Raw genomic sequence first — 16,104 nt, 5'->3', positions numbered from 1 at the left:
AGCATTGAGTCATGTGTTTATACCTTTTCCAGTTCTACCTGTATTTTCCTCTTCCTGTATACAACTCCCAGCAGACTATTCCAGACTCTCACCCCTCAGGAACTTCCGGTTTCAGAGCCAGAGTCTCCAGCCAGGCCAAGGAGGAAGGATGGGGACCTCAGGGGACTCAGGGAGCCTGAGCCCACACTTGGGTTAAACCTTCCGTTCCAGTAGGGCCTGGAAATCCCCGTTTCCTTCTGCATCCCCAGCAAGCGCCTGTGCAGGCCTCCCAGCTGCACCTGGATGTGCTCCCAGCCTTAGCTCCCTCTGTGCCCCTAAGCTAGTCCCCGGCTCAACCCAGGAGGCCCTTTCCTCACGGAGCACTGGATGGAAGCATGGGCAACAGTCAAACCAATGGGTTCAAGTCTCAACCCTGCCACTTAGCAGCTACAGCTTAGTCACATGAACCTCTCTGAGCTTCGGTTTTGTCCTACTTAAAAATAGCGGGCTTCCCCTCTCTCCCGCGGCACTGCCTATGCCGGTGGCAGCCATCTTTTACTCGGCATCATGGCCACCCTCAGATTTCCGGTGAAGCCCAGGATTGTTAAAAAGAGGACTAACAAGTTCATCCGGCACCACTCAGACCCACGTGTCAAAATTAAATGCAACTGGAGGAAACCCAGAGGCATTGGTGAAACGGGGGGAAGACAATCTAAGGGCCAGATCTCGATGCCCAACATTGGTTACGAGAGCAGCAAGAAAACAAAGCATATGCTGCCCATTGGCTTCCGGAAGTTCCTAGTCCACCACATCAAGGAGCTTGAAGTGCTGCTGATTTACAACAAATCTTACTGCACAGAGATTGCTCACAATGTCCCCTCCCAGACCCACCAAGCCACTGCATAAAGAGCAGCCCAGTTGGCCACCAGGGTCCCCAATCCCGATGTCAGGCTACACGGCAAAGAAAATGAATAGACAGTTTATGCGCACATCGTACTTGTGCTAATAAAACCATAAAACTAAAATAATGATAATAATAATAATAATAATAATAAATAGTGGACCATTTAGGGGTAAATTACCCCGCCATTTGCAGTGGTGGCCTCGACGCATGCGGAAGGGTCTGATATCTTGCCCCACCTCCTCCCTTCAGCAAGAATTGCCTGGATTGGTTTGAAGGTTCAAGCAACGAGTCATCAGGGCCCGCTCATCGTAAGCACACATTATTTTCCACAGTAGCACAGTGCTGTCCTTCTTCCGCCTTCCATATCCACCTGTCTTTCAGGGCCTGAGGCATCACTTCCAGTTTCTAGAACACCAGCTGACTCAGCACCCTCAGTGCCCTGGAGCTTTTCGTAGGTGGGGACGCACTGTAAGTCAGTCACCTAGGTCACCCCAAACACACATGCTGTGTTTCTTCCTGTATATGTATTCACAGCCACTGGTGCCTTAACAGACTTTGCAGACTTCAGAGTTAGCATTTGGCAAAGAGGTTTTGTGTCCCTTGATTCTCCTTCATAGGTTGAGGACGTCAAATATTTATTGAGTGAATTTACAAGAGAGCGTAGACGCCTTCAGAACTTTTAGAAGAGCATCATCAGTGCTGGCCTGGGGCTGGCAGTGGGGAGCAGAGCAGAAGCCCAGGCCTGTTGGCGGTCTCCAGTGTTGATGGAGGAGAGTCAGCAGACCCTCACCCCTGCCCTCCCTCAGCTGCCCCCTACCACCGCCTACAACCCCTTCCCCATTCCCTCTCCCTGTCTCCCCACTCCATATCACACGTGATTTCCCAGCTGTTTCCTATGGGGCCCCGGATCAGTTGACCCCAAGAAGAGCACAGCCGACAGCCTACTCCCCATTTCCTCAGGCAGACCTGCCACCCAGTCACCCCGCCACACTCCGGAGACGGTTACAGTTGCCTTTAGATTTTTAAATGATGCCCCGTTCCCACACACTACTTCTAAAATGCTGCTTTGACTGGGTGAAGAATTCTTTTCTTTTTTTTCCTAGAATGGAATTTGCAATGTGTTTTCTCAACCCACCCCCATCGGACTTGAGCGAAATGAACTCTGGGCATGCCTGTTTCTTCCAGCAAGCCTCGCCTGATCTGAGGACAGTCACTAACTTGTTATTCTAAGTAATCCTCTGCTGAAAGCTATGAGCCGCCTGTGGTGGACGAGAGCGGGCTTTTCAAGCACAAAAACATCGGACTTGCTGGCTCACAGGACAGACAGCTTCCCGGGAGGAGGGAAGTAGCACAGAGATGCCACCTTCCTCCCAGACGGGACAGAAAGGGCCATCGCGAATCAAGACCATTTGGGGGTGACCGTGCTATACACTCTTGTCATTGCCTGGGGAATGTTTCATCAGTCCCCCACTCACTGACATTTAGGTCACCGTCATCAACAGAGGCTCCCCCACCTATCACATCAGATTAACGGATCACATCCCCCGCCTAACATCCTGAAAACTGGCCCAACACCGAGTTATTGTACCTTCTTTGAGGCCTTCTTCACTTGACTCTTTGCTGTCACTTCCTTCTCCGACCACATCCCCCTGCTTATCAATCCCCCAATTCTATTAGGCTCCTCTAAGCCAAGACCACACGTGCATCCCACCATTCCCTGTGCCTGGAGCATCCTTCCCCACTTTTCTGATAACAAATTCACAGCGGCTTTCAAGGCAACTCACATCTCTCAGGCTGTTCCCAAACACCTACCTCCATCCTTAGCGTGTTGAAATCATTCGTGTTCACGTCTGGTTTTCCCCGCCATGGTGGCTCCCATGAACTTGGTTCCTTCATCTCTGTTCGCCTAGACCCTGCACCCGATGGGTCTTGAGCCCATGTTTGTTCGGTCAATGGAAGAAACACTGACTGAACACGTGTCTACTGGAGGGAGGCACTGTGATAAGATGCTATAACCAACAAAAGAAAAAACAGAATGTCAATCCAGCATTCTAGACCTCAATGAGCCTATGAGTGTGTGAGCTCATACAAATTCAATAATCCGTAGTCAAAAGTGATAAAAAAAAAAAAAAGTACAAAAAGACAAGGGACAGGGCTCCAGTCCTAGGGAGCTTACAATCTAGTTTCCAGAAAAGGACTTCTGTATGCATGTAAAGGATTCACATTTCACAAGTCTGCGTGTCCCCGGCCAAGTGAGCACCCAGCTGCTCTGGAGGAGGCCATCCCTGTGGGCCAGATGGTCAGGGAAGTCTTCCTGGAGGAGGTACGGCTTGAGCTGGGTGTCGCAGGATAGGCAGGACTCAGAGATGAAGAGACATTCCAGGCACAGGGAACAGAAGGAGCACAGCAGAGATGTGGGAAAGAGAGTTCAGGAAACTGCCCCTAAAGAATAATAATAATTAATCTTAGTAAAGGGTTCTGTGAGCTGAGAAGCTGTTATGGGGCTTTTCAGATATTGTAAGGTTTTGTTGCGGTGGTGGCTCTGATTTCAAATGAGCTGAAGGCCTTGATCGGCAGCCACTCCAACCAGATCTTTTCCTAACTGGCCAGTGGTGCACACCCAGACACGAGTGGTAAAGTAAACTGTCTCTTAATACTTTGGTTTCAATTTGGGATGAGATATTTTTGCTTAACGTTCGTCAGTCTCTTCTGCCAAAGTCTAAGGCAGTGTAGGGCTGTGGAAAGAGCACAAGTCTGGATCCCTCGGTTCATAGCCTGACTCCACTTTTTTTCTCCCAGTGATGAGGCCATCAGCAGCAGCAACGTTTACCCAGTGCCTGCTTGGTTCCAGGCACTGTTCTAAACAACAACAACAAACCTGTCTTATTTTATCATCCCCATTTTGCAGATGAGGAAACTGATGCACAGAGAATAAATAACTTCCCCAGAGTGATCTGTGGCGAACGAGTGGCGGAGCTGGGATTGGAACCCACACAGTTTGACTCCGTGGGCCTCACCCGGAACTGTTCGGGTCTCAGCTCCTCGTCTGCAAAATGAGGATAAGAATCACCAATCGCTCGCTGCTGTTTTGACATGGCATGAAGTTGTGTCACTCTCTGAGTGTCCTAGAGAACGAAAAAAAAGCCCCTGTAATGTTTGCAGAAGCATCACCTTCTCCCACTATGAAAGTGACATGAGCAGACTTTGCTCCTGTCTTCACCGTTCTCTTCCCCGGGCGCTTTCCTGAGCAGTCCCTCTGCGTACCTCCCTGTTCCCTGCTCCCCACAAATTCTTCTCATCTCCCAACCCTCAACTGTCCCAACATGCAGCCTTTGATGGGCAAACATGGACCCAGCGGCTGCCTCGCAGAATTCCAGCCCAGAAGCTCAGCGTGCCTGTTCCCATTTCCCCCTTTTCAATGTCAGGAAAGTTTCTGGGGGAGACGGGGGCGGCTGGAGACTGATGGGGACTGTGCTGTGTCTCTGGCACGCAGAGGAGGCAGACGGTTCATGCCGAGACCACCCAACCGTTCTCTCCGAGCCCTCGCCTGCTAGGTCCCCCTCTGCAATATTGACGGAACCGAGCTGGGCAGGCATTTTGGTCTTCTGCAGGCAAAGACATGTTCCTTCCCTGAATGGAATTTGGTGTCTCCAATAATAATAAACGTAAAAACAGGTAGCATTTTTTTTTCTTCTTGCCTGCTACACACCGAGCGCTGTTTGGGATCATTCACATGAACATTTTAGTCGAACGATTACACTCTCTCCTATGGATTAAGAACCGTCCCAAAGCCCTCCCCACCCCCATTTCACATGTGAGGAAACTGGCATCTCCCTTCCTTCAGTGACCCTATAAATAAACAGCCCTCGGTGCCTGGTGCAGGAAATGCTCTGTGTATCAGGGAAAATCATTCACCGAGACAAGCGCGGATGTTAATGTTATGAGCACTGGGTGGTTGGAATATATTATCACCAGCTCAAGCATGACAATGCTCAGCCACCCCAGGCCAGGAAACGTAAGCGCAGGGATGAATGGATAGTTTTCCCATGCCTCCCTTGCCTGCTCCCAAGGGCTGAGGCTGCCCAGAGAGGGAGCTTGACCCCTCCTCTGATCCCTGGGGAGAGGTCACAGCACGGCTGTGCCTACAAAGCACTAGGTAAATGGGCAGGTGGAGGTCAAGCCTGGAGGGCGTGGCTAACGGTGATGGGGCACTTAGAGCAGGGATCTGTGTGTGTGTTGTTTACTTGGGTATCCCCGGGGCCTAGATGCATGACTGGTACACAGCAGGCACCCAATAAAGGCTTACTGAATGAACGAGTGAGTAAGTGAGTGAATGAATGAGGTGACTTACTCATGAGCAATCAGCTAGGAGAGCTGGAACCTAATAGACCCAGGGTTGACTTCTGAGGTTCATACAAGCAGCTCCCGTCCAGGGACACACAGATGCAGACAAGGCAGAGGTGCTTGAGGGTCCTTCCCTGGCAAAGGAGAGAGGATGAGCGGTCAGCCTGACGGACAGCCCACAGTCTTGTGGCCAGAGCACCGGACAGGACATCGGCCGACCCAGTTCCTGACCCTGCAGCTGCCATGCCTGGATCTTGGGCAAGTGTCTTCCCCTTGTGTGGCCCTCACTGCACCCAGAGGTCAAATGGAATTGTTAATGTCCGCCTGCTCCCACAAAGAGAATCAAATGAGATAAGACAAGCAAAAGTGTTTTCTTAATCACAAAGGCAAATTAAATACCGATTGAACAAAGAGGCCTCCCTAGCCTTTGATCTCCCCTTCCACACCGAGTGTGCAGTGGGTCCAGTCCACGTGGGTGCTCTCCACGTCAAGAGTTCAGTTGATGGGCAGGGCTTTCACACTGCATGAATCTACGAGGCTCCATCATAGACATCAGAGTCTATTGAACCGCCCGTACTCCCCCAGGGAATGGTCAGTGCACAGCCTGCACAACTGGACCCGGGAGTTCTAGATCAGGGCCTACTTTGGGTGGGACCATGAAGTCAGTACTGCAATGAGCGCGAAGGTGAGAACGTTGTTCCCTACTGCTAGGAGCTCCCAGAGAGGAGGTGGTCATTTCCAGAGAGCAGGGCTGGTGAAGTTTCCCTGGACCTGGCAGGCTGCCAGCACCGGGACCCTAGGATCCAGACCGGTTCTTCCATGCTCTCCAGACCCAAGGCCTTGCCTGCTTTTCTTCTCACCCAGTGATGTGAGTCCTCAGGCCCGTGGGAGGGTGTGGAAGAGGTGGAGGAGGGGCCGCCCTCTGGCTGCTGTCCCTGCTGGCCCCCACCCCCTCCTCAGCTCACAGCCATGCAGCTTGGACGAGGGAGCTCAGAATCAACCCATCAGGCCCTAAAAGCCTGAGAGCCGAGGCCCACCCAGGGTCATGAGACGTGTAAGACAAGCTCTGAGGCCAGACCTGGATGTCCCTGCTCCTGGCCCCATTCTTTCTGCCGCCCCACACGCATCTACGCTAGCACTGAACTTAGCTGGAATGGTATGTCCAGGGAGGAAATTTCACCCGCCGTCAAAACATCCAAACGTATTACAACAGCTAGAAATCCTTCTGCTGGCTGGGAATCTATGGCTGGGATCTGGGGAAAGGACCGTGGGGGGTGTCTTTGGCCACACTACAGTTCGCCCTGGGCGTCCCAGCCCCGTGCTGTGCTTTCCGGGGGTGCAGGCTTCGCCCAGGGGTGGTCCATCACACCTTCAGCACCGCCGCTCCGAGTTCTCCACACCTGTTCCGACACTGGCCGTTCCGATGGCCCTAGCCTGATACCCCGTCACCTCCTGCAAGGCATTCTAAGGTCCCCGAGGGAAGGAACCGACGCCTGTTCACATGTGACACCCTGTCGCTCTGGGTCCCCTGAGTCAGGTGCAAACCTCAGGCCGACCCCCGCCCTCCCTCCTGCCCAGCCCCTTGGGGCTGGCACAGCATCAAGGTTCCGTTAAAAGGGGCCCTCGAAGCGCTCGCATGTGGCCCGGGGTCCGAGCCCCTCATTAGGCCAAGGCTGCTCTCACGTAAGGCCTTTAATGTGGTGCGATGGTATTTTTCAGGCTTCTTTTCAGAAAGAAAAAGTTAATAACGTGAAAGCTTTATTACCCCTCTCTTCCCCCCTCCGAGACATGCCCTTTGGTCGTGGAACGCCAGGCTAGTTAAGGCCGCAGCCCGGGGATTTCCTTCTCTCTGGGAACGGCTGTAATTACGCACACGGAGGGGCCAGGGCAGTAAAGAGGCAACACACGAGGCCTTCACCTCGGAGGCTGGAGGAGGCTAGGTGTTGGCCGCTGTGCCCCGGTCTGCAAAGCAGAAACATATGGGGAATCCATTACCTGCTCTACAAAGGAGGCGGCCTTGCTAATAAACATATTTACTGGGTTAAATAAATACGCCGAGGGTTGTTAAAAGCCTGGCCTGTGACTTAAAGTCACCAACATTTTTCATTTGTCAGAAAGGGGCTTTTGGAAGCTTTCAGGCGGCTTGCCTTCCTGCCCGTGTTTATGCATCCACTGTGCCCCCTCAGCTCCTCCTGACCACGGGAAAAGAAAGGGGCTTTGTCTAGCAGCGTGGAGACCCTACGGGTGGGCGGGCGGATACGCACAGACCGGGTGAGCCGGGGGCCTCAGGCAGAGGGATCCCTGCCCAGAGCTGGTTCGAGGCCCAGCCGTGAGGAAAGACATCTTTACGCGGTGACGTGCCCTCCGGGAAGGCTCCATCCAGATTTCAAAGCCAACATTCACCAACATGAGCATGGAGTATAATAGAGCCTTCAAGGCTACATCCTTTTTTTTTTTTTTAATATTGTGGCAAAATGCACATAAAATTTACCACTTGAACCATTTTAAAATGGCACTTAGTACATTCATGGTGTTGTACATCCTTCATTACTGCCTACGTCCAGAACATCGTCATTGCGTAAAAGGAAACCTTTGTCCTCATTAGCCCCCATTTTCCGCTCTCCCCGACAATCGAGAATGCCTTGTGTCCTGTAGATCTGGCCGTGCCAGAACGTTTCATATAAATGGACTCGTGTGATATGTGACTTAGGGGTCCCTCCCGTTTCACCTATAGCATATGATCGAGGCCCACTGTGTGGCAGCACGCATCAGGACCGCATTTTGCTTTCTGGTGGAATATTCCCCCACCGAATGCACAGACCACATTTTGCAGAGCCGTTCATCAGCCTCCAGACCTTTACGCTGTCCTGACCTTTCGGCTATTGTGAGCGGTGCTGCTGGGAAGTTGTACAAGTTTTTGTTTGAACACGAGGTGCAGCCCTAGGAGTAGCATTGGCGAGCCATATGGTGATTCTGGTTAACTCACTAGGGAAAAGCCAAACCGTTTGCTGTGGTCTTTGTGCCTGGTAAGAAGTGGAGGAGAGAAGAGACATCTTTCACTCAAAATTTCAAGTTCTGATAAGACACGGACCTGACATTTTCAAAGGTGGGAGGAAGTGAACATTCGATGCCCCAGGCACCTAATTCCCACTGCCCCCAAGGGAGCCCCCCACTACTACAGGGACTATCGTCCTCATCATACAGACCGGGAAGACGAGGGATTCATGGTCACACCAGATATGTATGTCAGGGATTTAAAACCTGGCCTTTTACGCCATGGAATGGTTTACTCTTTTTTTTTTTTAATGTTTATTCTTTTTTTTTTTTTAACATTTATTTATTTTTGAGACAGAGAGAGACAGAGCATGAACAGGGGAGGGGCAGAGAGAGAGGGAGACACAGAATCCAGAGCACGTTCCAGACTCCGAGCTGTCAGCACAGAGCCCGATGCGGGGCTTGAACCCACGAACCGCACGATCATGATCTGAGCCGAAAGTCAGACGCTCATCTGACTGAGCCACCCAGGAGCCCTGAAACAGTTCACTCTTTCCATCACCCCCAGTGACTTGAGAATCTAGAAGGCATGGCATGAGTTCCTAGGGCCCCAAGAAGGTCTCAACAAATTGTTACGTGACATTCTAGATAATGCCACACAGCAGGTGAGCTGAGGCCTGGGCAGCTGCTGCTCTGCTTTGTGCCCCATAGGGGAGTGTCCCCCAGGCTCCAGCCAGTCAGGGAAGCACATGGCTTCTGACATCACGTGCTCAAGGACACCGCGGTGACTTTTTTGTCCCTAACCAAAAGGGTTTATCTTCTTCCCAAAGGCGATGCTATCACATTAAAATAGTATTTGTAGTATTCTAGAAACATGGTAAGTTCCACACATGTGCAATCTTCAGTGCTAATTGTCGTATGTGTATGTCCCCACTTGTAGACCCTTTCCGTGGCAAAGGAGTCTGATGCAAACTGTTGCTAAATCAAGCATAATGTTATCATGTCTGTGTTTCCCTTTGCTGTGGCATTTATTTCACCTTCTATCTGTATTCTATCACCATACCCCAAGCAATTTCTCTCAGCATATTTTAATCTAGCCTTCATTTTCACTTTATTTTTTTTTAAGTTTTTAATTTTATTTATTTATTTTGAGAGAGAGAGGGAGAGAGAGAATCCCAAGCAGGCTCCGTGCTGTCAGCACAGAGCCCGATGTGGGGCTTGAACTCTCAAGCCACAAGATCATGACCTGAGCCAAAATCAGGAGTTGAACACTCAACCGACTGAGCCACCCAGGCGCCCCTATTTTCTCTTTAATCCTTTAGCTTCTTGTACATCAGCCACTTCACACACACACACACACACACGTGCACACACATGCACACATACACACACACATGCATACATGGGCATGCACACACAAATGTACACACAGAGACATACACAGATACACACAAAAATAGACATACACCCACATGCATACATGCACACATACATACATGCAGACGCACAAGCACATACATGCACATGTGTGTGAACACACACATAGACATGCACGTATGCACAGACATACCCACAGATGCACACACACATACACAGAGATGTACACACACATATGCACATGCATACATACATACACACAGAGATGTATACACATACACACACAGACATTTACCCACGTACACACACACACACACACACACACACACACACACCTATGCCTGCCTATGCCTCTGGTAGCCATACTTGACCTCTCCGACCACTAATCAGTCCCCATGGTCTAACAGATATGACAGAGTCAGGAGAAGGAGTCTGGGTTTTAGCATCACTAGACCTGGGCTTAAAGCCCAGCTGCAACACCAACCATGTAAGTGTGGTTCAGCAACACACATTGTTAGGAGAATTTAATTATATAACGTTACTTTTTTATTATTTTTTTAATGTTTATTTATTTTTGAAAGAGAGAGCGTGGGTGGGAAAAGGGCAAAGAGAGAGGGAGAGAATTTGAAGCAACTTGAAGCAATTTGAGGCACGCTGCAGGCCCCAGGCTGACAGCACAGAGCCCAATGCGGGGCTTAAACCCATAAACCGTGAGATCATGACCTGGCCCGAAGTTGGACGCTTAACCAACTGAGCCACCCAGGCGCCCCTAATGAAATAATGTTTCTAAAAGCCCAACACCCAACACAGAAGTTGGCTTGAGATAAATAGCATTCTGTTTTCTCTCTTATTCTGGGGAGGAAAGTGGGGGTGGGGGTAGTTGGGGGAAGGGGAAGGAAAAAAGGAACAAAATAAATTGAAATCATTCCATAAACTGTGGAACGTGTTACTCCTGTATATGTGTCGCAGAAATCACAACTCTTATTCAGATATTATAACTTCATTAGAACTTAATCTCATTGTAGTCTAAACTGTAGATAAATCTAAGACACCATTCAGCAGCCACTTTGATGGGTTTTGGAAAACTGAAAAACTGAACGTTCCACCAAATTCTGAAAGCTGCCTCTTACCCTGAGGTCCACGTAGGTGGGAAAGAAAGCCTTCCACGGCCCCCAGGCCACTTAGACTGGACACAACTTTCTGGCATAGATTCTACTCTTTGCAGTGAAACTGGGGAGTCTGCTGAGTAAATGCCTTCTTTGGGGAACAGAAAACAGGGAAAAGTAGAAGAGGCCTTGGGCAATAATGAGCAGAAGTTTGCCATCAATTTGATGCTTGTCAGATTCTCCAAAGATGAGCCATGTGCAGTGAACCCCCTTCTTTCAAGTCCTGTTTATGGTTGGTTAAGTAAGCAATGGAGTCATCTGTCACCTCCGCTCTCCAGCCGGTGAGTGGAGAGAGCGACAAGCCAATCTGATGTGAAATGATTTGGACAGTAAGTAAATAAATCCCACCTTGATAAGCTGGCCTCTGCTGTAGCTCTCCCACGGGCCCTAAACATTTTGATTACAGGACTGATGAGGGCTTCCCAGGAGGAGGCCAGATACTCTGCTTCCCTGGAGGTCCCTGAAACAGATCGTCACCCCATCCGTTGGCAATAGTTTTAGGTGGAAGACAGTAAGTGGGGAAACAGGGCAACCAGGTGACCATTTAGGTCTTTTCCCCCAAGGAGTCTTAGAGACAATATCCGATTACCACCGGAGGCAAACAACTCAATTTTGGAGTGTTGGACTTACCCAGATTTCTGCTCCCTAGATGCATGGATGGAAAATAGATGTGTGGACAGGGGAGAGAGTTTCAAGCTTGTTTTGCCCAAGCAATTTTCATAAGCCCAACTGCATAATATATCTGCCATCTGAAAGGCAGATTCCCAGGGAAGACATATGAACACAAAATCACTACTTTATTGGGTAAGGAGTGTCTCTTCCTGTTTGGGGAATCTCCTGTGCTCTTGGTGGAAACTTTTTTTCCCCCAATGAGAGGTGGAAATGTTTTATTTATGTGCAGCTTTTCCTAGGTTTATACCTATTTCCTAATCATTAACCATTTTAAAACATTGCCCCAAAGCAAGGAGCCATTTCCTTTAAAATGCCCAAACTAACAGCTTGCATTTTTTCTTTGTGTTTCGAGCTGTACCAAGCTCTTTTCTGTATCGCATCTCATTCCAAGCCGAAAGGTGTCCCTTGGCACAATGCAGCGGTCACAACCACACAATTCACTAGACAGCCAGACTGCTTGGACTTGAGTCCTATCTCTACACCTATCAATCATGTGACCCTGGGCAGGTCCGTTCAATGCTTTGTGCCTCTTTTTCCTCCTCATACAATGGGGATGGTATTATTATCTAACTCACAGGGTTGTCCTGAAGTTTACGTGAGTGGGTCCATGTAAAACACTTATGACAGCAAGGATTCACTGAGCTTCTAGCAACTCACGGCATATTTCAAAAGGTGATCAAGCAGATACAGCTCAATTTTTGGCAGATTTCCCTTTTGGCAGAAGAAGAGGGTAGAGATTTTCCAAGGCACATGGTGAGGGGACAGCCACGCTCAAGCTGGAGCCCAAGATGCCCTCTCTCAAGGCTTTTTGCAGACATTGAATTCATGCTCAACTACGCTCTTACTGCTCAATACTGAGTGAGCTAATTGTGGTCCAAAGTTATTTATTAATGAAAATTCTAAGAGAGCTTTGCCTGACAATGAGAATTTCAGCTGTTGCTCTCAGGCCCAGAACTCAGGTCCACAGAGATGGGCTCATCAGCAAAACTCCAGGTACCTCAAAGTCACGTTCTCTTCTCTTCCTCTCCTGTTTGGAGTTGGATTGAGTGGTGTTTTTTGCTTTCTTTCTCTCTTTTATTTTTATTTTGATTTTGATTTTAGGGACAGAGACCATGCAAGCAGAGCAGAGGGCCAAAGGGAGAGAGAGAATCTCAAGCAGGCTCCACGTTCAGCATAGAGCCCAAAGTGAGACTCAATCCCAAAACCCTGCGATGACAACCTGAGCCAAAATCAAGAGTCCGACACTCAGCGAGCTAAACCACTCAGGCGCCCCTCTCTTTCTCATTCTTATTTTGCTAGTAAGAAAGGAACTTTTCAGAAAAACAGTGTTTGTTTTTTAGATGATAATTGTATTTTATACTGTCAAAAATGTAGGAAATAGCTGAAAAACAAAAGAAGAATAAAATTTTTAACTATCCAAGGGGCGCCGGGGTGGCTCAGTTGGTTAAGTGACTGACTTCAGCTCAGGTCATGATCTCACAGCTTGTGGGTTCGAGCCCCGCACTGGGCTCTGTGCTGACAGCTCAGAGCCTGGAACCTGTTTCGGATTCTGTGTCTCTCTCTTTCTCTGCCCCTCCCCACCTTGTGCTCTGTCTCTCTCTGCCTCTCAGAAATAAATAAACATTAAAAAAAAATTATAAAATTTTTAACTATCCAAAATTCTATCACTCAGAAATCATCATTGTTTTGGTATATTCTTTTCATGTATTTTTTTCTATGCATGTAATAAGAATGTGTACATGTTTTTCTTTTACATAGTTTGGATCTTGGTGGTGGCAATGGTTGGGGTGGTTTATATAACATATTGCAAGCATTTTGTTCGTTCACCTTTTAATTGCTTTGGGGTTAATTCTCCAAAATATAGATGAAATAGCAGAGTGCAAGAGTGAAAAGCAAAGACAGCTTGGGTTTGCATCCTGGCTCTGGCACTCGTTAGCTGTGTGGCCTTTTACAGGTTACTTAGCTTTGCTGGGTCTCAGTTTTCTCTGGGTAAGACAAGAATAATAGCATACCCCCCAGTGGGTTGACCTGCTTATGGAAGTGAATGAGTTAATGTCAGAAGTGGTGATGGTGTGCACTTGGGATGCGATGCTTTTATTTTGTCAGTCTAGACTAGAGCTACATTCCATGTAGGATTTTTGGTTGCAAACAGACACAAACCAACATAAACCAAAAAGAGGACTTGATAGGATGTTGAGTAGGACATCTAGTCTTCCACTGGGAAGGCCGTTTGGATGATGACCACAAGCATTACTTGAGTACCTGCTGTGTACCAGACACAAGGGCTACTTCGGGAACCTCTCACACCCGTGTCATTTGTCTTCCTGAAGCAGCTATTAGGTTCTTCTTCTGTATATTAGGTATCTGAGTCTCAGAAGGATTAAATGGCTTGTTCAAGATCATAGCTAAGGAAGTAGTGGAACCAAGATTCAAACCCAAGTCTGACTTACTTAATGGTGTGTCTCATTCATTCATTCATTCATTCAGCATTATACAACGCTTACTCTATGCCAGACCAGGGGTTCTTTGGTGAGCACACAGACATGGTCCCTGACAGCATGGGGCTTACAATCTAATGGGAGAGAAGGACGTTTGTCCAGTTACCACACAAAGAAAAACGACATTGCAGCAGTAATGTGGGCTCTGGAGGAGAGGTCTGTGGTGTTATGAGAACCTGTACTAGGGATTTGACCTTGACACAGAGGTGGTAAAAGATGCTGTTAGGAAAGTAATGCCTGAGCGGAGATGGGATATGAACAGAGGTGATGGCCAGGACCTGGGAGGTGGATAGGAGCACTTCAGGAAGAAGAAACTACAAGGTTCTATGGAAGAAAGAAGAGTGAGGTTGTGAGAGACTGACACCCGCCATCGGATATATTGGAAATGGGGACAAGCAGAGAGGGGTGGAGAGGTGCGTCAGGAGAGAAGAGGCAGGCCATGTAAGGTTTTCACGTTAACCAGGGAGCTTTGGCTTCTCCCGAGGCCAATGGAAGTCTTTAGAGAATGGAAAGCAGGGAGACAACACCATTAGATTTCACTTCAAAGATGTCACTCTAGTTTCAGTGGGGAGAATACATCAGGGTGGGTAACTGGTTTACCAGTCTTGGCCTATAGCAATAACCCAGCATGGTAATGACAGTAGCTGAGACCAAGGATATGGAGAGACATGAACAGACTCAGGAGAACTTTGGGAGGTCAAGCTTACAGAGTTTGGTGATAGATTGGCTATGGAAAGAGAAGGAGAGGGAGGGGTTGAAGATGATGTCAGGACTTCCAGGTGGTCTAACTCAGACAGTGACGGTGCTATTCACTGACCTGATGAATATTGGGGAGATTCAGATTTAAGAAAGGGTTATCATCAGTTTTGAATACGTTAAGTTTGAGGTGTCTTTAAAATACCTCCATAAAAGATGTTAAACAGGAAGTAAACTACAGAGGTCTGGAGTTTACAAGAGAGGCCTGGGATGGAATTGTATAAGTGGGGCATCATCACCTATGGATAAAGTTTAGTGGGCATTTGTCATTCTTTTGGACTCTCCCCCCATCTGAACCCCCTTCCAAGTTTGGAGAATCCCTCGTCTTATGAGGCAAAGCCCACCTCCCACTGTAGAAGCCAAGAAAAGCAGCTTTTGGATGGCCTACGACAGCTTGGATCTAAGCCCACATCTCCCAGGACCTCTGTGGTCCCACAATGTCTTGATTTGGCTTGGCATTGAATTGGCTCCTCCTACATGCAAGGGCAAGTCTTCCCCCATTTATAGCTAACTAGACCAAGGTGCAAGGGTCAAGAGAGAAGTTGTCCATGCTTTTCTAAAGAGAATGAGCTGGGAAAAAGAGTTTGCCACAAGCTAGTCATGTGGCCTTGGATAAGCCCCCTCGCCCCACATTCCTACTTTTGCCAGCTGTACATGGGGCCGGTGACCTCAGGGCTCTCCAAGGCCCTGACTGCCCCTATTAGGCTCTGATGTTGTCTAAGGACAACCAGCCAGAGCAATTACCTAGTTAATTCAGACAGAGGAATTATCTTACTGGGATGAGAAAGCAGATTTTATTTTTCTGGCCCTGAATAATCGAGATCGTTCATCCCCAAAGCTGTAAATATGCCACCCAAAATAGCAAAGAATTGAAAGAAAATGAGCTCATCAGCAGATTGAAAACAAAGTTCTTTTCTTTCTCATTAACAATAGATTTTTTTTTTTAATCTACATTTTTCTTCAGTATGAACTTCATTTCATTCTGCTTACCTAGGCTAATGTAATAAAACAGTCCCGGGGGGTAACAGTTACTGATAACTGAGACAAAACAGAAGCAGTCTGGGCCCTGGGAGGTTTTGCCTGAAGAATAGATCAGTGCTGTCCGAAGTATTCCATTCTGTGCTGGAAGTCAGTAGCTACTAGCCACGTGTGGCTGTTGAGCAGTTGAAACGTGGCTGGTGCAACTAAAGAACATAATTTTTTATTTTAATGAATTTAAATGTAAATTGAAAGAGCCACATGTGGCTACCATACCGGACGGGGCAGAAGACATTTGTAGCTGAGTGGAAACTTACCGTAGACACGTCTTCTGCCCCTGCAAGAAACTCAAAGCAAATTCACATTTCCGGAAGCTAGTCATTTGGACTTTGGGGACAGGGGATCAGGGGAAGGGGACAGAATTCACTCTTTCCCA

At 48.3% G+C, this 16,104-nt stretch overlaps 1 protein-coding gene across 1 annotated transcript; it reads left to right on the top strand.

The window, feature by feature from the left end:
* Nucleotides 1–546: 546 nt before the first annotated feature.
* Nucleotides 547–885, top strand: LOC131486159 (large ribosomal subunit protein eL32-like). The gene has a single exon (XM_058686336.1). The coding sequence runs from the start codon at nucleotides 547–549 to the stop codon at nucleotides 883–885; it is 339 nt and encodes a 112-aa protein (XP_058542319.1).
* The last annotated feature ends 15,219 nt before the right edge of the window (nucleotides 886–16,104 follow it).

The sequence above is a fragment of the Neofelis nebulosa genome, chromosome 9, assembly GCF_028018385.1.
Source record: "Neofelis nebulosa isolate mNeoNeb1 chromosome 9, mNeoNeb1.pri, whole genome shotgun sequence".
Classification (NCBI taxonomy): domain Eukaryota; kingdom Metazoa; phylum Chordata; class Mammalia; order Carnivora; family Felidae; genus Neofelis; species Neofelis nebulosa.
This window is presented reverse-complemented; position numbering and strand designations above follow the sequence as displayed.